Genomic DNA, 23950 nt, shown 5'->3' with positions numbered 1-23950 from the left:
AGTTTGCATGTGTGTGTGTGTGTGTGTGTGTGTCTGTCTGTCTGTCTGTTTGTCTGTCTGTTAATCTCTGTGGATACACGTGTATGTGTGTACCCTGCTGTGGGTATAGTTACTCCAGTGTACTGTTGAACTTTCCCCACCCTGGGGTTGGAGATACTCACGACAGGACAGCGAAGGTGACCAGGGTGATGGTGAGACACACGATGGAGAGGGAGCAGCCCACGTAGGTAATGGCAGAGAGCGCCACCTGGTGTCCACGCTTCAGCTATCGGGGAGAGAAACACGTGTCACGCGGGTCATAACAGGTCACACACACGTCACGCGGGTCATAACAGGTCACACACACGTCACGCGGGTCATAACGGGTCACACACACGTCACGCGGGTCATAACGGGTCACACACACATCGCACGGGTCATAACGGGTCACACACACGTCACGCGGGTCATAACGGGTCACACACACGTCACGCGGGTCATAACGGGGTCACACACACGTCACGCGGGGTCATAACGGGTCACACACACGTCACGCGGGTCATAACGGGTCACACACACATCGCGCGGGTCATAACGGGTCACACACACATCGCGCGGGTCATAATGGGTCACACATGTGTCACGCGGGTCATAACGGGTCACAAACACATCGCGCGGGTCACACACACGTCACGCGGGTCATAACGGGTCACAAACACGTCACGCGGGTCATAACGGGTCACACACACGTCACGCGGGTCATAACGGGTCACACACACGTCACGCGGGTCATAACGGGTCACACACACATCGCGCGGGTCATAACGGGTCACACACACATCGCGCGGGTCATAATGGGTCACACATGTGTCACGCGGGTCATAACGGGTCACAAACACATCACGCGGGTCATAACGGGTCACACACACGTCACGCGGGTCATAACGGGTCACACACGTGTCACGCGGGTCATAACGGGTCACACACGTGTCACGCGGGTCATAACGGGTCACACACACATCACACGGGTCATAACAGGTCACACATAGGTCCCATGCAGTGTCATAGCTGCTCATTCATCAATGACACCAGTGACATGGAGTCAGATACTTCATCTACTATTCTCATATTTATTACTTATTAATGGTTATTAACGTTTCTTTCTTTTTGTTTTTGCATAGTTTGCTGTCTTTTGCACTCTGGTTAAACACCCAGTTGATGCAGTCTTACATTGATTCTATATGGTTATTATTCTATTTTGGATTTACTGAATATGACCACAAAAACATGAATCTAAAGATTGTATGCTGCAACATATACATACTTCGATAAGAAATTTATTTTGAATCTTTATAAATCCCTCCAATGGCTACACCCCGCCCCATTCCTGCAACTTACCCCAGTCCCTACACCGCTCCCCCTCTCTGTAACCCCTCCAGTCCCTACACCCCTCCCTGTCTCTGTAAACCCTCCATTCCCTACACCCCTCCCTGTCTCTGTAACCTCTCCAACTCCTACATCCCTTCCTGTCTGTAACCCCTCCAGTCCCTACACCCCTCCCTGTCTCTGTAACCTCTCCTACATCCCTTCCTGTCTGTAACCCCTCCAGTCCCTACACCCCTCCCTGTCTCTGTAACCTCTCCAACTCCTACATCCCTTCCTGTCTGTAACCCCTCCAGTCCCTACACCCTTCCCTGTCTCTGTAACCTCTCCAACTCCTATATCCCTTCCTGTCTGTAACCCCTCCAGTCCCTACACCCCTCCCTCTGTAACCCCTCAGTCCCTACACCCCTCCCTGTCTCTGTAACCTCTCCAACTCCTACATCCCCTCCTGTCTGTAACCCCTCCAGTCCCTACACCCCTCCCTGTCTCTGTAACCCCTCCATTCCCTACACCCCTCCCTGTCTCTGTAACCTCTCCAACTCCTACATCCCTTCCTGTCTGTAACCCCTCCAGTCCCTACACCCCTCCCTGTCTCTGTAACCTCTCCTACATCCCTTCCTGTCCTGTAACCCCTCCAGTCCCTACACCCCTCCCTGTCTCTGTAACCTCTCCAACTCCTACATCCCTTCCTGTCTGTAACCCCTCCAGTCCCTACACCCTTCCCTGTCTCTGTAACCTCTCCAACTCCTATATCCCTTCCTGTCTGTAACCCCTCCAGTCCCTACACCCCCTCCCTCTGTAACCCCTCCAGTCCCTACACCCCTCCCTGTCTCTGTAAACTCTCCAACTCCTACATCCCCTCCTGTCTGTAACCCCTCCAGTCCCTACACCCCTCCCTGTCTCTGTAACCCCTCCATTCCCTACACCCCTCCCTGTCTCTGTAACCTCTCCAACTCCTACATCCCTTCCTGTCTGTAACCCCTCCAGTCCCTACACCCCTCCCTGTCTCTGTAACCTCTCCAACTCCTACATCCCTTCCTGTCTGTAACCCCTCCAGTCCTACACCCCTCCCTGTCTCTGTAACCTCTCCAACTCCTACATCCCTTCCTGTCTGTAACCCCTCCAGTCCCTACACCCTTCCCTGTCTCTGTAACCTCTCCAACTCCTACATCCCTTCCTGTCTGTAACCCCTCCAGTCCCTACACCCCTCCCTGTCTCTGTAACCTCTCCAACTCCTACATCCCTTCCTGTCTGTAACCCCTCCAGTCCCTACACCCCTCCCTGTCTCTGTAACCTCTCCAGTCCCTACACCCTTCCCTGTCTCTGTAACCTCTCCAATTCCTACATCCCTTCCTGTCTGTAACCCCTCCAGTCCCTACACCCTTCCCTGTCTCTGTAACCTCTCCAACTCCTACATCCCTTCCTGTCTGTAACCCCTCCAGTCCCTACACCCCTCCCTGTCTCTGTAACCTCTCCAGTCCCTACACCCCTCCCTGTCTCTGTAACCTCTCCAACTCCTACATCCCCTCCTGTCTGTAACCCCTCCCTATCAATGTAACCCCTCCATTCCTACACCCCTCCCTATCACTGTAACCCCTCCATCCCTACACCCCTCCCTATCAATGTAACCCCTCCATTCCCTACACCCCTCCTTGTCTCTGTAACCCCTCCAGTCCCTACACCTCTCCCTATCACTGTAACCCCTCCATTCCCTACACCCCTCCCTGTCTCTGTCACCACCTCCAATGCCTACATCCCTTCCTGTCTGTAACCCCCTCCAGTCCCTACACCCCTCCCTATCACTGTAACCCCTCCATTCCCTACAACCCTCCCTGTCTTTGTAACCCCCTCCAGTCCCTACACCCCTCCCTATCACTGCAACCCCTCCATTCCCTACAACCCTCCTTGTCTCTGTAGCCCCTCCAGTCCCTACACCGCCCCACCCCTCCCTATCACTGTAACCCCTCCATTCCCTACACCCCTCCCTATCAATGTAACCCCTCCAGTCCCTACACCCCTCCCTATCACTGTAACCCCTCCATTCCCTACAACCCTCCCTGTCTCTGTAACCCCTCCATTCCCTACACCCCTCCCTCTGTAACCCCTCCATTCCCTACACCCCTCCCTATCAATGTAACCCGTCCATTCCCTACACCCCTCCCTGTCTCTGTAACCCTCTCCAGTTCCTACACCCCTCCCTGTCTCTGTAACCCCCTCCAGTCCCTACACCCCTCCGTCTCTGTAACCCCCTACACTCCTCCCTGTCTCTGTAACCTTCTAGCCCCTACACCCCTTCCTGTCTCTGTAACCCCTTCTAGCCCCTGTACCCTCCCTGTCTCTGTAACCCCTTCTAGCCACTACACCCCCCTGTCTCTGTAACCCCTTCTAGCCCCTAAACCCTCCCTGTCTCTGTAACCCCTTCTAGCCACTACACCCCTCCCTCTCTGTAACCCCTTCTAGCCCCTGCACCCTCCCTGTCTCTGTAACCCCTTCTAGCCCCTACACCCCCCTGTCTCTGTAACCCCTTCTAGCCCCTACACCCCTCCCTGTCTCTGTAACCCCTTCTAGCCACTACACCCCTCCCTCTCTGTAACCCCTTCTAGCCCCTACACCCCTCCCTGTCTCTGTACCCCCTTCTAGCCTCTACACCCCCCCGTCTCTGTAACCCTCTCCAGTCCCTACACCCCTCCCTGTCTCTGTAACCCTCTCCAGTCCCTACACCCCTCCCTGTCTCTGTAACCCCTTCTAGCCCCTACACCCCTTCCTCTCTGTAACCCCTTCTAGCCCCTGCACCCCTCCCTGTCTCTGTAACCCCTTCTAGCCCCTACAACCCTCCCTGTCTCTGTAACCCCTTCTAGCCCCTACAACCCTCCCTGTCTCTGTAACCCCTTCTAGCCCCTACACCCCTCCCTGTCTCTGTAACCCCTTCTAGCCCCTACACCCCTTCCTGTCTCTGTAACCCCTTCTAGCCCCTGCACCCTCCCTCTGCCTCTCACCGGGACACAGATTAAATCCTCAGATGACTACTGACCAGCATCAGAAGAGTTAAACAAACCTCAGCCTCGCCCTGCCACTGAGCCGAGAGGTATCGCAAGGGGAAGGGGAGTCCACTGCCAACCCAGGTTCAGAATGTGGGGTAGCATAACGCCCAGCTCAAAGCAATCATGGCTCAGGGCATTGGAGTTCAGAGTTCAATCCTGAGTTTGTACGTTCTACCCGTGAAACCCACGCGGCTACAGGCACAGGCAGCGGTGGGAATTGAACCCGGGTCACTGGTACTGTAAACCATTGTGCTAACCGCTACACTACCGTGTGATGGGAATTGAACCCGGGTCACTGGTACTGTAAACCATTGTGCTAACCACTACACTACCGTGTGATGGGAATTGAACCCGGGTCACTGGTACTGTAAAGCGTTGTGCTAACCACTACACTACCGTGTGATGGGAATTGAACCCGGGTCACCGGTACTGTAAACGTTGTGCTAACCACTACACTACCGTGTGATGGGAATTGAACCCGGGTCACTGGTACTGTAAAGTGTTGTGCTAACCACTACACTACCGTGCGATGGGAATTGAACCCGGGTCACTGGTACTGTACAGCGTTGTGCTAACCACTACACTACCGTGTGATGGGAATTGAACCCGGGTCACTGGTACTGTAAAACATTGTGCTAACCACTACACTACCGTGTGATGGGAATTGAACCCGGGTCACTGGTACTGTAAACATTGTGCTAACCACTACACTACCGTGTGATGGGAATTGAACCCGGGTCACTGGTACTGTAAAACATTGTGCTAACCACTATGCTATGAACACATCCCCTTCCTTCTACATTGCAAAGGTGCACAGGTTAATGGGTCGTGGTAAGTTGTCTGGTGATTCAGCTGTGGGTAAAGAGGAGGGTTGCTGCACAGTGTGACTCAGTGGACCTGGACTGCAATGTATCTTTAAATTAAATATTTAATGAATTAAAGTTGCTCTCCAGGTCTGCCTTGATCCGGATCTATAGAATGACGGCAGATTATAGATTGCAGTCATTATAATGGGGAGCTGAGAAATCGTAAACACCAGAGTTTTTGCAGATGCTGGGAATCCAGACACACACAAAACGCTGGAGGAACTCAGCAGGTCAGGCAGTATCAATGGAGTGGAATAAACAGTCAATGTTTTGGGCCGGGACCAATCTTAAGGACTGAAAAGGAAGCGGGAAGACACCAGAATAAAAACACAGTAACACAGACCAGATGTGGGAGTTACTCAGCAAGTCAGGCAGCTTCAATGGAAAGGCATAAACAATGAGTCCTGACGAAGGGCCTCGGCCCAGAATGTCCACTGTTGATGTTGATGTTGATGCCTGCGGAGATCCTCGAGCATTTTGTGTGTCACTGATGAGATGTAAGGGAGGGACTAGATTACACTGACAGGCATCATCATCAAATGCCTGTTACCCTGTTGACGTTTGGGGCCTCCATCTCTGGCTGTTCTTGGCCATCTTCTCTACCATGTCCCAGGTGTGGTTCAGGGTCCTCATTTCTGCCTCTACGATACGGCGCCAAGTTGCCTTCGGTCTCCTGGGTCTCCTCCATCCTTCAGGGGTCCAGGGAAATGCTGTCTTGGTGATGGAGTTGGACTCGCTTCCCCCTCACACGCTCAACCCATCTCCAACGTTTCCTCATGACGATGAGGCCACGTCCTCTTGACGACACTGGAGGTGTAGGGAGCTGTTGGCCAGAACGTTCAGAGGGTCTTCTGGAGACTCATAGAGTGGAATGACAACAACTTGGCAAGGTTGTTGACAGGCAGCGAAGGTTTGTTTTGGTTTGGGAAGCAGGAATTAGAGATCACAGGTTTAAGTTGAGACTTAGCATGAAACCTTGGGGCAAGTATTCCACCCAGAATGTGGCCAGGATCTGGCTGCGTAGTTCCATAACAACATCCTCAATGTCAGCAAGACCAAGGAATGGTTAGGCCACACTTAGACCCCCTCCAGTTCGCCTATCAGCCCCTGCTAGGAGTTGAGGATGCCATTGTTTACCTGTTGAACCGTGTCTACGCCCACCCGGACAAGCCGTGAGCATTGTGAGGATCATGTTTTTTGACTTCTCCAGTGCGTTCAACACCATCTGCCCTGCTCTGCCGGGTGAGAAGCTGACAGTGATGCAGTTGGATGCTTCCCTGGTGTCATGGATTATTGATTACTGACTGGCAGACCACAGTATGTGCGCTTGCAATACTGTGTGTCAGACAGAGTGGTCAGCAGCACTGGGGCTCCACAGGAGACTGTCCTGTCTCCCCTTCTCTTCACCATCTACACCTCGGACTTCAACTACTGCACAGAGTCTTGCCATCTTCAGAAGTTCTCTGATGACTCTGCCATAGTTGGATGCATCAGCAAGGGAGAGGAGGCTGAGTACAGGGCTAATGTCGGAAACTTTGTCACATGATGTGAGCAGAATCATCTGCAGCTTAATGTGAAAAAGACTAAGGAGCTGGTGGTGGACCTGAGGAGGGCTAAGGCACCGGTGACCCCTGTTTCCATCCAAGGGGTCACTGTGGACATGGTGGAGGATTACAAATACCTGGGGATATGAGTGAACAATAAACTGGACTGGTCAAAGAACACTGAGACTGTCTACAAGAAGGGTCAAAGCTGTCTCTATTTCCTGAGGAGACTGAGGTCCTTTAACATCTGCCGGACGATGCTGAGGATGTTCTACGAGGCTGTGGTGGCCAGTGCTATCATGTTTGCTGTTGTGTGCTGGGGCAGCAGGCTGAGGGTAGCAGACACCAACAGAATCAACAAACTCATTCGTAAGGCCAGTGATGTTGTGGGGGTGGAACTGGACTCTCTGGTGGTGTTGTCTGAAGAGAGGATGCTGTACAAGGTGCATGCCATCTTGGACAGTGATTCCCATCCACTCCATAATGTACTGGTTAGACACAGGAGTACATTCAGCCAGAGGCTCATTCCACCGAGATGCAACACTGAGCGTCATAGGAAGTCATTTCTGCCTGTGGCCATCAAACTTTACAACTCCTCCCCTGGAGTGTCAGACACCCTGAGCCAATAGGCTGGTCCTGGCCTTAATTTCCACTTGGCATAATTAACTTATTATCATTTAATTATTTCTGGTTTTATTTTGCTATATTTCTACTCTATTATTGGTTGGTGCAACTGTAACAAAACCCAATTTCCCTCGGGATCAATAAAGTATGTCTGTCTGTCTGTCTGTCTTAACTTCAGGAGGAGGAAACCTGAGGTCCATTAGCCATTTGTCATCAGGGGGTCAGAAATAGAAAGGGTCAGCAAATTTAAATTCCTCGGCATTGAAGGACCCAGAACATAAGAAAGCACGGCAGCACCTCCAATCCCTTAGGAGTTTGTGGAGATTCTGTACAACATCTAAACCTTTAACAAACTTCTCTAGGTGTGTGGTGGAGAGTGTATTGACTGGCTGTGTCACAGCCTGGAACAGAAACACCAATGCTCTTGAATGGAAAACCCTACAAAAAGTACTGGATATGGTCCAGTCCATCACAGGGAAAGTTCTCCCAACCATTGAGCACATCTACATGAAATACTGTCATAGGAAAGCAGCATCCGTCATCAGGGATCCCCACCACCCAGGCCATGCTCTCTTCTCACTGCTGCCATCAGGAAGGAGATTTAGGGGCCTCAGGACTCACACCTGAGTTACTACACCTGAACCATTAGGCTCTTGAACCAAAGGGGATAACTTCACTCAACCAATTAACTCACTTTCAAAGACTATTATTTCAGGTTCTCAATATCTATTGTTTATTTATTATTATTGTTGTTATTATTATTTCTGTTTGTATTTGCATAGTTTGTTGTCTTCTGCATTCTGGTTGAATGCCCAAGTTGGTGTGGTCCTTCTTTATGGTTATTATTCCATAGATTTATTGAGTATGCCAGCAAGAAAATGAATCTCAGGGTTGTATATGGTGACATGTATGTACTTTGATAATAAATTTACTTTGAACTTTGTATATGGAACAAGTTGCCAGAGGAAATGGTTGAGCCAGGTACATTAAGAACATTTGGAGGGTACTTGGGCAGGTTAATGGATAAGAAAGGTTTGGGATTGGGGCAAATACAGCAGGAACAAGCTTTGATGGGAATCTTCCATGATGTGGGCCAGTCAGGCTGAAGGGCCTGGTTTGGTATCTATGACAACGACCCTCTGGTCTCCTTAAGGCCAGAAGTTAATCTGAGAAGAGCTTCATGTGAGCTCTTTGACTTCCAATTTGTCATAAAGACACGGGAGGAAAGCAGTGGCAAACCACTTCTGCCACGTGACACGGCACATAATGATGATGTAAGAAACAGTGTCCCGACATTGGAGAGACCTCAGACTGATTGATTCCAGCTATGAAAGGGTTAACATATGAGGAGTGATTGATGGCTCTGGGCCTGTACTTGCTGGAATTTAGAAGAATGAAGGGGTACTCTCATTGAAACCTATCAAATGTTGATAGGCCTCGGTAGAGTGGATGTGATGAGGATGTTCCATCTGGTGGGGGAGTTCGAGACCAGAGGGCACAGCCTCAGAATAGAGGGACATCCTTTTAGAAAGGAGGTGAGGAAGAATCTCTTTAGAAACTGTAGAATTTGTTGCCACAGACGGCTGAGCAGGCCAAGTCATTGGGTGTATTTAAAGCAGAGGTTAATAGATTCTTGATAAGTCGGGACGTAAAAGGCTACGGGGAGAAGACAGGAGATTGGGGTTGAGAAGGAAATGGATCAGCCATGATCAAGTGACAGAGCAGACTTGCCTAATTCTGCTCCTGTCTCTTATGGTGTTACGTGTGTGGTCAGAATGGAGCAGCAGGTCACATCAAGCGTCAATCCAGCGCTGTCTGAGAAACTGCTGGTAATCTGTGGGCAATTTGGTCAATCATTGATTCAACGGTAACAATGATACTGCAGCAATTGAAGGTACTAGAGGACTTAGATATCGATTTTAGGATTTCCTAATGCACTACGTGATCTTATCGCCTGTAAAGTACATGTAGTTCGAACAACACCAGCACATTAATTCCAGGCAGACCATTGTGACACTCCCAAAGTTACCAGTCGATTAAACAGCCCGTCACCTCAGGCTCCTTCCCTCAAACAAAGGACGAAGGGTGGAGGGGAGGGTCTCCAGAACTCTTTCCCTTACACCTCCTGATGACTGCAATCATAGGGCTATGGTTTCAAATGAAAACATAACAGCAGCTATATTTCTTTAGGAGTCACAGAGCACAGGAAAGTACAGCACGGAACCTGGCTCTTCAGCCCATCTAGTCCATGCCAACACATTTGAGGAGAATTGGTATAAGACCAAAAGACTTGCAAATTTCTACAAATGTATCGTGGAGAGCATTCTAACTGCTGCATCACTGTCTGGTTTGGAGGGGCCACTGCACAGGATCGGAAAAAGCTGCAGAAAATTGTAAACTCAGCTAGCTCCATCAAGGGCACTAACCTCCCCAGCATCGAGGATACCTTCAGAAGGCGATGTCTCAAAAAGCTGACATCTGTCGTAAAGGACTCCTGTCACACAGGACGTGTCCTCTTCTCAGCACTACCATCAGGGAGGAGGTACAGGAGCCTGGACACACACTCAGTGATTCAGGAACAGCTTCTTCCCCTCTGCCATCAGGGAGGAGGTACAGGAGCCTGAAGACACACACTCAGCGATTCAGCAACAGCTTCTTCCCCTCTGCCATCAGGGAGGAGGTACAGGAGCCTGAAGACACACACTCGACGATTCAGGAACAGCTTCTTCCCCTCTGCCATCAGGGAGGAGGTACAGGAGCCTGAAGACACACACTCAATGATTCATGAACAGCTTCTTCCCCTCTGCCATCGGGGAGGAGGTACAGGAGCCTGAAGACACACACTCAGTGATTCAGGAACAGCTTCTTCCCCTCTGCCATCAGGGAGGAGGTTCAGGAGCCTGAAGACACACACTCAGTGATTCAGGAACAGCTTCTTCCCCTCTGCCATCAGGGGGAGGTACAGGAGCCTGAAGACACACACTCAATGATTCAGGAACAGCTTCTTCCCCTCTGCCATCAGGGAGGAGGTACAGGAGCCTGAAGACACACACTCAGTGATTCAGGAACAGCTTCTTCCCCTCTGCCATCAGGGAGGAGGTACAGGAGCCTGAAGACACACACTCAGCGATTCAGGAACAGCTTCTTCACCTTGGTCATCCGATTTCTGAATGGACACTGAACCCATGAACACTACCTCACTATCTTTTTTCTGTCTCTGTTTTTTGCACTATTTCTTTTCACACACATGAACACTACCTCGGCACAGCAGCATAGTCGTTAGCACAACGCTTTACAGTAGAGGCGACCCCGGGTTCAATTCCTGCCGCTGCCTGTGAGGAGCTTGCACGCTCTCCCCATGACCGCGTGGGTTTCCTCTGGGTGCTCTGGTTTCCTCCCACAGTCCAAAGACGTACCGGTTGGCAGGTTAATTGATCATTGTAAACTGTCCCATTACCAGGCTCGTGTTAAATCGAGGGTTTGCTGGGTGGCTCAAAGGGCCTATTCTCTATATCTCAATAAATTAAAATTTGAAAATTATTCTTATTCGCACTATTTATTTTTGTAACTTGAAATTTTAGATATTTGCCTGTTTTGCAGCTGAAAAACAACAGACTTCACGAAATACGTGGTAATAAACCTGATTCTGATTCAGTGCAATCCCACAATAATGTCCTGTAATCTGTCCCCCCGTACAAGGCTAGTTTGTCCTTTCACCCACATGAACTTTATAGTGGCCGATTAACACACTGACACACCTGAAATCAGGGTTGTACCTGGGTCTCTGGAGCTGGCAAGGAGAAGCTGCGATTCCAGGAATTGGCAGAGACATGACGGGCCGAGTGGCCTCCTCCTCTGCGGTAGGTTCTTAATTCAACTGTTAACTTTTTCTCCCAATGGAACATGACTCCCCATGTCTCTCTCTCTTACTCCCTCTCCCCGCTCTTTCTCTCTCTGCCCCATCCTCTCCTCTCCCAATCTCTGTCCCCTCTCCTAATGTGTCTTTCTACTGCACCCTCCCCTCTCCCAATCTCCTTCTCTCTCTCCTTCTCCCAATCTCTCTCTCCCCCATCCTCTTCCCCCTCCTAACCTCTCTCTCTCCCCCACCCTCTCCCAGCCTCTCTCTTCCTCTCTGTGAAAAATTTGTCTCTCAAGGCCCCTTTGAACCTCTCCTCCCTCATGCTATGCTCTCCAGCCAGCGACTGATGATGAGTCGGAGTACAGAGAGGTAGTAGATCGGCCAGTGGACTGGTGCGAGAACGACAACCAAAGACTGAATGTGGAGTGGCGAAGACCAAGGAAATGACTGTGGACTTTAGGAAGGTGCAGATGAACCACTCCCCCACCCCCATGCATACGTGCTCCTCTGTAGTGAGGGTTAAGTGCCTCATGTTCCTTGGAGTTTACAAACACACCTAGTCCCTCAATATTACCTCCGAAGGCAATAAGGCACAGCAGTGAGGAGATTGAAGTTCCCACCACCACCCACCCCACCATCTTAGCTGAATTTTACAGGAGCACCATTGAGAGCATTGACCAGCAGACCAGATGTCCCTACAAAGGACTGTGACAGCAGCTGAGATGGGTCTCTCTACCATCCACCGGGGACCTGTATCAGGAGCGCTGCCTTCCCAGGGCCCTCAGTATTATTAAGGATCCCACCCATCCATCCAGCATCCTCTTTGACTTTCTACTCTCTACTGCTGGTCATGTCCTGATAAATGGCGTCTTCATTGTCCAGGCTAAAGTACACTCACCTCCAGGGGCACCACTTGCATGAGGATGGCGAAGTTGGTGAGGTGATTACAGAAGCAGACGGAGTGGGAGGCGTTCCCTCCGATCCGGATGCACCCCTCGTTGGACCAGACTCCCGTCCCGGAGCTGAGAGAGAAGGCAGTCCCACTGTCACTGGGCACTGATCACAACAGCTCCTCACTACCCCAGGAGGCAGGGCAGCGTCTGCCCTTTCTGGGGCGATTGAGGCTCCCCGCCCCATCCCAGTAACGCTCTGCGCGAGTATCCTATCTGACTGCATCATTGGATGATACGGAAGCTGTGAGACATCAGACTGCCGGACCCTACAGAGGACGGTAAAAACCGCTGAGAGGATCACTGGGGTCTCCCTCCCCACTATTGTTGACATTTACCGGGAGTGTTGTACACAAAGAGTCTGAAGCGTTGCTGAGGATTCTCACCACCCATCCCACAATCTCTTCGACCCACTGTCGTCAGGAAGGAGGTACGGGAGCATCAGGGCTAGGACTGCCAGACTGGGGAACAGCTCCTTCCCTCAGGCTGTGACACAAACGAATACCCTGACACCACAGAGGACTCGTCACTACGTCAGCGAGCGGCTTACCGTTTACGCCGTGCTGTGCATGACGTGCATTTTGAGTTCTATTTTATTAACTGTTATGGTTTATGTGAAGCGACACACAAAACGCTGGAGGAACTCAGCAGGTCAGGAAGCATCTAGGGAGTCGACATTTTGGGCCGAGACCCTTCTACGGGGCTGAGAAGGAAGGGGGAAGAAGACTGACTAAGAAAGTGGGGGGAGGGGAAAGAGGCTAGCTGGGAGGTGAGAGGCGAAGCCAGGTGGGCGGGAGAGGTAAAGGATTGGAGAGGAAGGAATCTGATAGGAGAGGAGAGTGGAGCATGGAGAAAGGGAAGGAGGAGGGGACCCAGGGGGAGGTGAAAGGCAGGTGAGAAGTAAGAAACTAGGGTGGGGAATAGAAGAAGAGGGGAGGAGGAGAAGAATGAGGAGGGAATCTCTTTATAACCTATCAAATGTTGAAAGGCCTCGATAGAGCGGATGTGGAGAGAATATTTCCTATGGGGGGAGTCTTTGACCAGAATAGAGGTACGAATGAGGAGGAATTCCTTTGGCCAGAGAGTGGTGGATCTGTGGAATTCATTGCCACAGGCAGCTGTGGAAGCCAAGTCGTGGAGAAAAGGTCAGCACAATGTGGTGAGTCAAAGGGACCGTACTGTTATACATTCAATGAGGCTCAGGGGCCTCCAGAATCTCCCACATCTGTGAACAGGAAGCCCCCACCACAGACACAGCTTCTTCCACAGGGTCCCCCACCCCCCATCCCGGGCATTCAGCCCTGGTTCATGTCACAGGGACGGACGGAGAGGGGCACCTCGCAGATGATCTCACCTGAAGTCGAGGAAGGCGCACCAGTAATAGATCAGGCTGCTCTCGTTCTGCACGCCGCTGTGCTGTGCTGGGTTCTGTAGGAGACAGAGAGGAGAAGAGGTGTCAGGGCACCACAGGAAGAGCATTCGGCCCATCAGCATCCATGCTGGTCCACCGAATCCAACCCAATCCCTCATAAGGACATCAGAAGTAGCCTCGCCAACAGCCTGTCCTGGTCCCACCACAGCCTGTCCTGGTCCCACCACAAAGCCGCCACAGTCAAGAAGGATCACCAACATCTTTACTTCCTCAGGAGGCTAAAAAAAAAATGCGGCACCTCATCGACTTTTATCGACGCACCACAGGGAGCATCCGGTCTGGGTGCTTCACCGTTCGGTACGGCAACTGCTCTGCCCATGGGCGCAAGGGAGAGCAGAGAGTTAGCGCTCCACAGAAACCAACCTCCCCTCCATGGACTCTGTCTACACTTCTCACTGTCTCCGTAAGGCAGTGACAAAGACCCCAGCCACCCCAAACTTCTCTCCCCTCTCCCATCGGGCAGAAGATACGAAACTTGGAAGCATGTACCACCAGGCTCAGGGGTGGCTTCCACTACTGAACAGTTCCTTAGTGTGATGATGCATTCTGACCTCACAACCTACCTCGTTATGACCTCACACCTTCGCTGCACCTTCTCTGTAACTGCGGCCCTTCATTCAGCATTCTGCTATCGTTCTACCCTGTGTAATGATTTGATTTGAATGAAGACAAGATCTTCACTAACCAACCATCATCATTGTTATGTGCCATGTCACAGGACATGATTATTCTTGGCAAATTTTTCTAAAGAAGTGGTTTGCCGTTGCCTTCTTCTGGGCAGTGTCTTTACAACATGGGTGACCCCGGCCATTGTCAATACTCTTCAGAGATTGTCTGCCTGGTGTCAGTGGTCACATAACCAGGACTTGTGATCTGCACCAGCTGCTCATTCGACCATCCACCACCTTCCATGGCTTCATGTGACCCTGATCGGGGACAAAGCAGGTGCTACATCTTGCCCAAGAGTGATCTACGGAGTAGGGGAGGGAAGAAGCACCACCCGTCCCCTTTGGTAGAGACGTCTCCACCCCCCCATGCCGGTAATTCTCAATGCGATAGGAACCCTGGCTGCCAGCCTCCAGGACCCACCGATATCTAGCTCGGCTGCAATGGCTGAATATGTGGAGGATGGGGGTAAAATCAAAGGTGAGAGACAGCCCCTTCAGATATACAAACGAGAACAGCAGCTCGCCCACTCCATGTACATGTGGTGGTCTCGTTCAGCCTACAGACATGGCACATGGCTGGGAGGTCACATACAGAGCTGGACGTATTACTGCTCTGTGCAGTCCCCTCCACCCCAGAGGGCAGGGGCCACCAGTTCTTGGGTGTGAGGGGGTATTCACTGCATGAAGGACTCCGGACAGGGAAGTCAGGGGAACATGCACCTGTCCTCATTGAGGGATCAGCGGTGGAAGGGGTGGAAAGAGCGCTATATGAGGTCATTCTTACCCTCGGCTCTGGAATGAGTCAACTTATAGCAGAGGAAGTGATGACTCCCTCCTGTTAGACCGTTTGCAGTAACTATTTTTTCTTCTTTCTTACTTTCCTTCTAACATTTGTATATCTGTGTACTTGTGTTGCTACTGTGACTCTGTAATTTCCTCTGGGATCAATAAAGTATCTATTATCTAAACAGTGAGGTCACGCTCACGTGGACCTCTTGCACTGCAGGGTCCTTGCACGCTGGCGTGCCAGTCACCACTTCTTTAGGAGATTTGCTATGTCACCAAATACTCTTACGACGGAGAGCATTCTGACGGGCTGCACCACAGCCTGGTACAGAGGCTCCAGTGCACAAGATCAGAAGAGAAGTGGAAGAATGGGTTAGTAAATTTGCTTATGACAAAGGTTGGAGGTGCTGTGGATAGTGTGGAGGGCTGTCAGAGGTTACAACGGGATGTCGATAGAATGCAAATCTGGGCTGAGAAGTGGCAGGTGGAGTTCAACCCCGATAATTGTGAGGTGGTTCATTTTGGTGGGTCAAATATGATGGCAGAATACAGTATTAATGGTAAGACTCTTGGCAGTGTGGAGGATCAGAGGGATCTTGGGGTCCAAGTCCACAGGACGCTCAAAGCAGCTGCGCCGGTTGACTCTGTGGGATTGAGTTTAGGAGCCGAGAGGTAATGTTGCAGCTATATAGGACCCTGGTCAGACCCCAATTGGAGTACTGTGCTCAGTTCTAGTTGCTTCACTACAGGAAGGATGTGGAAACAATAGAAAGAGTGCAGAGGAGATTTACAAGGATGTTGCCTGGATTGGGGAGCATGCCTTATGAGAATAGGTTGAGTGAACTCAGCCTTTTCTCCTTGGAGTGACGGAGGATGAGAGGTGACCTGATAGAGGTGTATAAAATGATGAGAGGCATTGATCGTGTGGATAGTCAGAGGCTTTTTCCCAGGGCTGAAATGGCTAACACGAGAGGGCATAGTTTTAAGATACTTGGAAGTAAGTACAGAGATGTCAGGGGTAAGTTTTTTATGCATAGAGTGGTGAATGCGTGGAATGGGCTGAGGTGAGGTGGTGGAGGTGGAAACGATAGGGTCTTTTAAGAGACTCCTGGACAGGTACATGGAGCTTAAAAAAATGGCTTATGGGTAACCCTCAGTAATTTCTAAGGTAAGGACACATTTGGCACAGATTTGTGGGCCCAAAGGCCTGTATTGTGCTGTAGGTTTTCTATGTTTTAGACAGCAGAGGGTTTAGACTCAGTCAGCTCCATCACGGGCACTAGCCTGCCCACCATCAGGACCAGAACCAGGTTTAATATCACGGCATATGGCATGAAATTCGTTGTCTTTGCAGCAGCTGTAAATGCAATACATGATAATAGAGAAGAAAAGCATGACTTACTGTAAGTAAATATTATATATATATATATATATAATAGTTAAATAAGTAGTGCAAAAATAGAAATTTAAAAAGGTAATGAGGTAGTGTTCATAGATTCAATGTCCATTCAGAAATCAGATGACAGAGGGGAAGAAGCTGTTCCTGAATCGTTGAGTGTGTGTCTTCAGGCTCCTGTACCTCCTCCCTGATGGCAGAGGGGAAGAAGCTGTTCCTGAATCACTGAGTGTGTGTCTTCAGGCTCCTGTACCTCCTCCCTGATGGCAGAGGGGAAGAAGCTGTTCCTGAATCACTGAGTGTGTGTCTTCAGGCTCCTGTACCTCTTCCCTGATGACAGAGGGGAAGAAGCTGTTCCTGAATCGTTGAGTGTGTGTCTTCAGGCTCCTGTACCTCCTCCCTGATGGCAGAGGGGAAGAAGCTGTTCCTGAATCGTTGAGTGTGTGTCTTCAGGCTCCTGTACCTCCTCCCTGATGGCAGAGGGGAAGAAGCTGTTCCTGAATCGCTGAGTGTGTGTCTTCAGGCTCCTGTACCTCCTCCCTGATGGCAGAGGGGAAGAAGCTGTTCCTGAATCGTTGAGTGTGTGTCTTCAGGCTCCTGTACCTCCTCCCTGATGGTAGCAATGAGAAGAGGGCACGTCCTGTGTGATGGGAGTCCTCAGTGATGGATGCTGCCTTTTTGAGGCATCGCTCCTTGAAGATATCCAGGATACTGTGGAGGCTGGTGTCCATTATGGAGCTGACTGAGTTTACAACTCTCCGCAGCTTACTTCAATCCTGTGCAGTAGCCTCTGCCCCATGTCAGACAGTGATGCAGCCAGTTCGAATGCTGTCCAGGGCACTTCTGTAGAAGTCTGTGAGCCTCTTGGGTGACAAACCAAATCTCCTCTAATATACCACCATTGTACCTTCTTCAAAGCTGCATCAGTACCTGGGTCCCTATTGGATACTAACACCCAGGAACCTGAAACTGCTCACGCTCCCAACTTCTGATCCATCCCTTGTCCTACTCTCCCTTCACCATCGAGTACACCTTGGAAAGCTGATGCCTCAAATAAGTGGCATCCATCGTTAAGAACCCCTGTCGCCCACACGATGCCCTCGTCTCATTGATACTGTCAGGGAGGAGGTACAGGAGCCTGAAGACACACACTCAGTGATTCAGGAACAGCTTCTTCCCCTCTGTCATCAGGGAGGAGGTACAGGAGCCTGAAGACACACACTCAATGATTCAGGAACAGCTTCTTCCCCTCTGCCATCAGGGAGGAGGTACAGGAGCCTGAAGACACACACTCAACGATTCAGGAACACCTTCTTCCCCTCTGCCATCTGATTTCTGAATGGACATTGAACCCCTGAACACTACCTCAATATTTACCTTTTACACTATTTACATATTTTGTGATTTTTTGTAACCTATGATGGCATTCCTGTACATGGTTCTAACTCCATAATCAAATTTGCAGACAACATCACGGTGGTTGGCCTGATCAGAGGGGATGACGAGACGGCGCACAGGGACGAGGTCCAGCACCTGGCCGCGTGGTGTGCCGACAACAACGTGGGCCATGAAAGAAAGAAGACCAAGGAGATCACTGTGGACATCAGGCATGCTAGGAGCCACACTCACGTCTCCATCTACATCAACGGAGCTGTAGTGGAGCGTGTATCAAGCTTCAGATTCCTTGGTGTCCACATTTCCGAGGATCTCACCTGGTCCCTGAACTCCTCCAACCTGATCAAAAAGGTGCAACAGCACCTTTATTTCCTGTGGAGCATCAAGAAAGCTCACCTCTGTCCCAGGATACTGACGGACTTTCACCGCTGTACCATTGAGAGCATACTCACCAACTGCATCTCAGTGTGGTGTGGGAATTGTCCCGTATCGGACCGCAAAGCACTCCAGCGGGTGGTGAAAACTGCCCAGCGGGTTATCAGCACCCAATTGCCCTCCATTGAGAACATCTACCATAAACGCTGCCTGGGCAGGGTGAAAAGCATTATCTAGGATGCATCTCACCCTAACCGTGGACTTTTTACTCCCCTCCCATCTGGTAGGCGCTACAGGAGCCTCTGCTCCCGCACCAGCAGGCACAGGAAACATCACAGCGCTAAGCAGTATTGCACCCATATTGGACTGTCTCAGTACTTTCGTACTTGTGTGCTGTAGCACTTACTTTTTATTCGCAGTTAATTTGTAAATAACACTATTCTTTGCATTTCTGGTTAGATGCTAACTGCATTTCATTTGGCTTTGTATCTGTACTTGGCACAACGACAATAAAGTTGGATCTAATCTAATCTAATTTGTATTTAATTATAACAATTTATAGCACAGCACTGTTGCCACAAAACAACAAATGTCACGTTACACTGTCTCGTTGAGGGATGCCTACCCTGAAAAAGTACCACGAATCTTCTCTCTGAGGAGAGATCGGTGGGATCCTCTCTCACCACTCCCCCTCTGTGATCACTGCTGCCTCCAACCCTTTGACCCAGGACCACTCCCACTGCCACATCTTTAATTATATATATATATTAATTAAGCATTTTTGCTCATTTAAATAATACATTACAGGTTATAATAATTCATTACAGGTTATATGTATGAATATGTGACTTGCATGCATCATTACACTACCATCTGTGCCTCGCCTGAAGTAAACGTTCAGTTCGGACTCCTGTGTCTTGCTCTGAATTAGTTCAATACTTTGAAAGAACGAAACATAACACCTCACCAAACATTCCCTTTCCCACTCCTGTTCTGACGTGTCAGTCCACGGCCTCCTCTTGTGCCACAATGAGGCCGCCCTCTGGGTGGAGGAACAACACCTCATATTCCATCTGGGTAGCCCCCAACCCGATGGCAGGAATATCGATTCCTCCTTCCGGTAAATATTTCTCCCCCGCCCCTTCTTGTTCTCCACTCTTGGATCTTACCCCTTCTCCTCGCCTGCCTATCACCTCCCCCTGGTGTCCCCTCCTCCTTCCCTTTCTCCTGTGGTCCACTCTCCTCTCCAATCAGATTCCTTCCTCTCCAGCCCCTGACCTTTCCCACCCACCTGATCTCACCCATCACCTTCCAGCTTGTCATCCTTCCCCCCCACCACCACACCTTTTTATTCTGGCATCTTTCCTCTTCCTTTCCAATCCTGATGAAGGGTCTCAGCCTGAAATATCAACTGTTTATTCATTTCCATCGATGCTGCCTGACCTGCTGAGTTCCTCCAGCATTTTGTGCATGTGTTACTCTGGATTTCCAGCATCTGCAGAATCTCTTCTATTTATGATAGCAGATTTGTTTCTGGTTCTAAAGGAGGCAGATTTGGACGAGCATGAGGCCTTCCACGACGGTTATTTATAGAGAGCATGTGATCTGAACCGGAGCCAAACGACCGTAGTTGAAAGAGATGGGAGCTGAGCCAGGACACTGCGGTGGAGCAGGGATTCCAGCTGGGACGACGCTGGCCGCCCAAACAGCAGGTGGGAACAGCTCTGCTTGCACTCTGGGGAGGATGTAGTTGGAAAGAGTGTTGGGAGTTACACCAAACGCTGTGTTGCCAGCTGTGAACGGGGAGGTGGGGTAACGAGAGGGTCATTTGACCCACTACCCTGTCCCCAATCTCCGCTTCTTCCTCTCCAATGTCAGATTTCTGACAGCGTTGTTGTCAGTCTTTGTGTCTAACTTTTGCATAGTGTTTAGTTAAATCTCTATTTTTAATTTATTCAGACCTACGCGTGAAACAGGCTTTTCTGCCCCTCCAAGCCGTGCTGCCCAGTAACACCCCTGACTTTATCACGGGCAATTTACAGTGATCCATTAACCCACCAAGCAGTAGGTCTTTGGGAGGAAACCGGAGCACCCAGAGGAAACCCACGCACATACGGGTAGGAACGTGCAAACTTGCTTACAGAGGACAGAGGAATCGAACCGCGAACTCCAACACCCCGAACGGTAACGGCGCTATGCTAACTGCTATGCGGCCGTAGCGCCCACACAGTGCTGAATTTGCAGCACCCTAGCATAGTGGTTAACACAGTGGCAGCAACCTAGATCCAACTCCTGCCACTGGCTGTGAGCAGTTTGTACATACTCCCCGTGACTGCGGGGGTCTCCTCCCACAGTCCAAAGACGGACCGGTTGGTAGGTTAATTGGTCGTTGTAATTGCCCCGCCATTAGGCTAGGATTAAATTGGAGGGTGCTGGATGACATAGCTCGATAGGTTGGAAGGGCCTTGTCTGCACTATATCTCAATATTTTTATAGGCATCCATTAGTCTTGTGAGGCGCAGGCCTGGGCAGGGCTGTATGGAAGACCGGCAGTTGCCCATGCTGCAAGTCTCCCCTCTCCACTCCACCGATGTTGTCCAAGGGAAGGGCAAGGGCCGATACAGCTTGGCACCGGTGTCATCGCAGAGCAATGTGTGGTTAAGTGCCTTGCTCAAGGACACAACACGCAGCCTCAGCCAAGGCTCGAACTAGCGACCTTCAGATCACTAGACCAACACCTTATCCACTTGGCCATTATTTCAATAAATAATGAATTTAATCTACTGTGAGTGCCTGCAAGAAAATGGACCTCAGGATAGTATATGGTGACGCATACATACTTTGATAATAAATTTACTTTGACAGTCCATGAACGCTACCTCACTAATATTCTTTGGCAAAATCTATTTATTGTAACTTATAGTCATTTTTTAATGCCTTGCTCTGCCCCACTGCCACAAAATGCCACTGTAGGGGCGACGCTAATAGAGCCCTGGGCTTCGGAGAGCAGAGTTCAATTCCGGCGTCCTCTTTAGAAAGTTCTGTACGTTCTACCCGCTCCCTGAGCGTGTGGGTTTTCCATGCAGTCGGAAGGTGAGCCAGGTAGCTGGTCATTGTACAGTGGTGTTAAATCGGTGAGACGCCAGGCAGCTCCGCTCGAAGGGCCAGCTACACAACATATGTCAGTGATAATAAGCCTGATTCTGATCACAGGTCCAAACAGGACTGCAACCACTTTAACTTTGGACTCCTGTGGTTTGATAATTTATTGGTGACTTCCCTCTGTGTTTACGGGGGGGGGGGGGTTAGCGATGTGTCTGCTGAGCTTTATTGCAGTCCTCTGCTTCCCCATGTCAAACATGAGATCCCATCAATAAACCTCTTTACAGCCGTATCTGATCCAAGGGTTGTAAAACCGTCTCTCCGAGCAAGGTCACCTCACACTGCACTACACCGCGACGCTTGCCCAAGAATTTCCTGCTTCCTGTTGGAATTCCATCAGAGGCGCACATGAAATTCCCAATTAGGAATGGCAAATTGTGTTCCCCAGATGGTCCACATCTGGTTTCTGTTGGTCCTTGCAGCCATTTATAGTAATGCCTGGCAGCATGGGGGCGTGAGCTGCCTTCTTGAGAAACGGAAACAGCTTTATGATAGAACATTACACCACAGGCCCTTCGTCCCATCTAGCCCATGCTGAGCTGTTATTCTGCCTAGTTGCATCAACCCATATTCCTCAGTAACCCTCCTATCCACGTACTTATCGAAATTTCTCTTAAATGTTGAAATTGACCCCACAACCACAGTTTCCAGTGGCAGCTGGTTCCACACTTGCACCATCAGCTGAGTGAAGAAGTTTCCCCTCAGGTTCCCCTCAATATTTCATCTTTCACCCTTAACCCATGACCTCTAGATCTAGTCTTGCCCACTGCCATACGTCGTGGAATGTCTTTTTTTTTGCAGCAGTGGTACAGGGCAATGGATAAAATAAACTACAAATTACAAACAAAAAAATACACAGTACATACAACACTGTGCAAACATCTTTGGCACGTATATACAACTAGGGAGCCTTAGACTCTTGCACAGTACTGGATTTGTCAGAGTGAAGCCAGAGAGCGAGTTTGTAAATCTGGCGGGAGCAAAGGATGCTGGGAATGGCGGGAGTAGAGCGCCATAGGAGGGGTGTGGGACAGGGGCAGAGAAGGAGTGCCAGGGGTGGGTGCAGACTCCCCCAGCCCTGAGACACCAGGCAAGGTCATTTGATTCCAAACAATTGATCATTATTGACCATTACAGAATGTCTCTCTGGTGCTTCCCTCTCCCTTCCCCTTTTCCCAACCATGATTCCCCTCTCCCTGCCCCCTTCCCACTCTCAGTCCACAATAGAGACCCAGATCAGAATCAGGTTTATCATTACTCACTTACGTCATGAAATTTGTTTTTTTTTTGTGGCAACAGAATAGTGCAAAACATAAAATTACTACAGTACTGTGCAAAAGTATTAGGCACCCTGGCTATATATTCGTGCCTAAGACTTTTGGAATCTAAGTACTTCTGCACAGAACTGTAGCTACATCACCCAGTGGCTAGCAGGAGAATCAGGCATAAGGAAAGGTCAAATTCTGTTTTAGCCTCAAAATAAACGGCATCTGGCAGTGAGGTGCTGGTGACAGGTGTGGATGGTAAATCACACACGGCAAAGAGTACGGTGGACCCCATTCCTGTCTGACCTGACCACCACTCCCACAGTCCCAGCAAGAGCTCGGCATTTCAGCATAACAGAGAGCTCATTCCTTCCCCATGATTTCTTCAATAAAACCTCAGTCCCTGTAGAAATTGAAATAATAGTTTCAAGGATGCAGCTGTTGTCGTTCAGTGTGAAGCAACCAACTCCCTGCATGGATCTAGACTCCAAGGGCCTCTGCTGTAGGCCGGGCCTCTGCGGGAGCGCAAGGCTCCATTTACTCAGTAACTGCCCCGCTGTTTACCCCAACAGCGGGGAATCGGTGAACACGGAGCAAGTAATTGTGTTAAGCAATGTGTTCATTCCAACTTTGTAACTATAGAAACCAGCTCTGCCTACAGTCAAACCCTGTGGCCCTATGAAGAGAGGCTCCCTGCTGGTTACTGGGGAGCCCAACCATCTCCACGAATACTGCTCACTCCTGACACCGCAATCCATGACAAGGGATTGACCTGCTGCATAAAACCATAAGACATAGGAGCAGAATTAGGCAATTCTGCCCATTGAGTCTGCTCCACCATTCTGTTGTGGCTGATTTACATGTTATCCCTCTCAACCCCATTCTCCTACCTTCGCCCTGTGACACCCTGACTAATCAAGAACCTATCAACCTCCACTTTAAATATACCCAGTGACTTGGCCTCCACAGCCTTCGGTGGCAAAGAATTTCATAGATTCACCACCTTTCCTCCTCACCTCTGTTCTAAAAGGACGTTCCTCTATTCTGAGGCTGTGTCCTCTGGTCTTAGACTCCCCCACCATAGGAAACATCCTCTCCACATCCACTCTATCTGTGCCCTCTGGTCCTAGACTCCCCCACTATAGGAAACATCCTCTCCACATCCACTCTATCAGTGTCCTCTGGTCCTAGACTCCCCCACCACGGGAAACATCCTCTCCACATC

General features: G+C 50.1%; 1 protein-coding gene across 1 annotated transcript in view; it reads right to left on the bottom strand.

Moving 5' to 3' along the window:
• adgrd1 (adhesion G protein-coupled receptor D1) overlaps positions 1–23950 on the bottom strand; it is a 202776-nt gene that overhangs the window by 72516 nt on the left and 106310 nt on the right. Inside the window, 3 exon segments of the mRNA XM_059993522.1 lie at positions 162–265; positions 12195–12318; positions 13601–13674. Of these exon segments, the coding sequence (XP_059849505.1) occupies positions 162–265; positions 12195–12318; positions 13601–13674 (302 nt within the window).

This window comes from Hypanus sabinus, chromosome 18 (assembly GCF_030144855.1).
Source record: "Hypanus sabinus isolate sHypSab1 chromosome 18, sHypSab1.hap1, whole genome shotgun sequence".
Lineage (NCBI taxonomy): Eukaryota > Metazoa > Chordata > Chondrichthyes > Myliobatiformes > Dasyatidae > Hypanus > Hypanus sabinus.
This window is presented reverse-complemented; position numbering and strand designations above follow the sequence as displayed.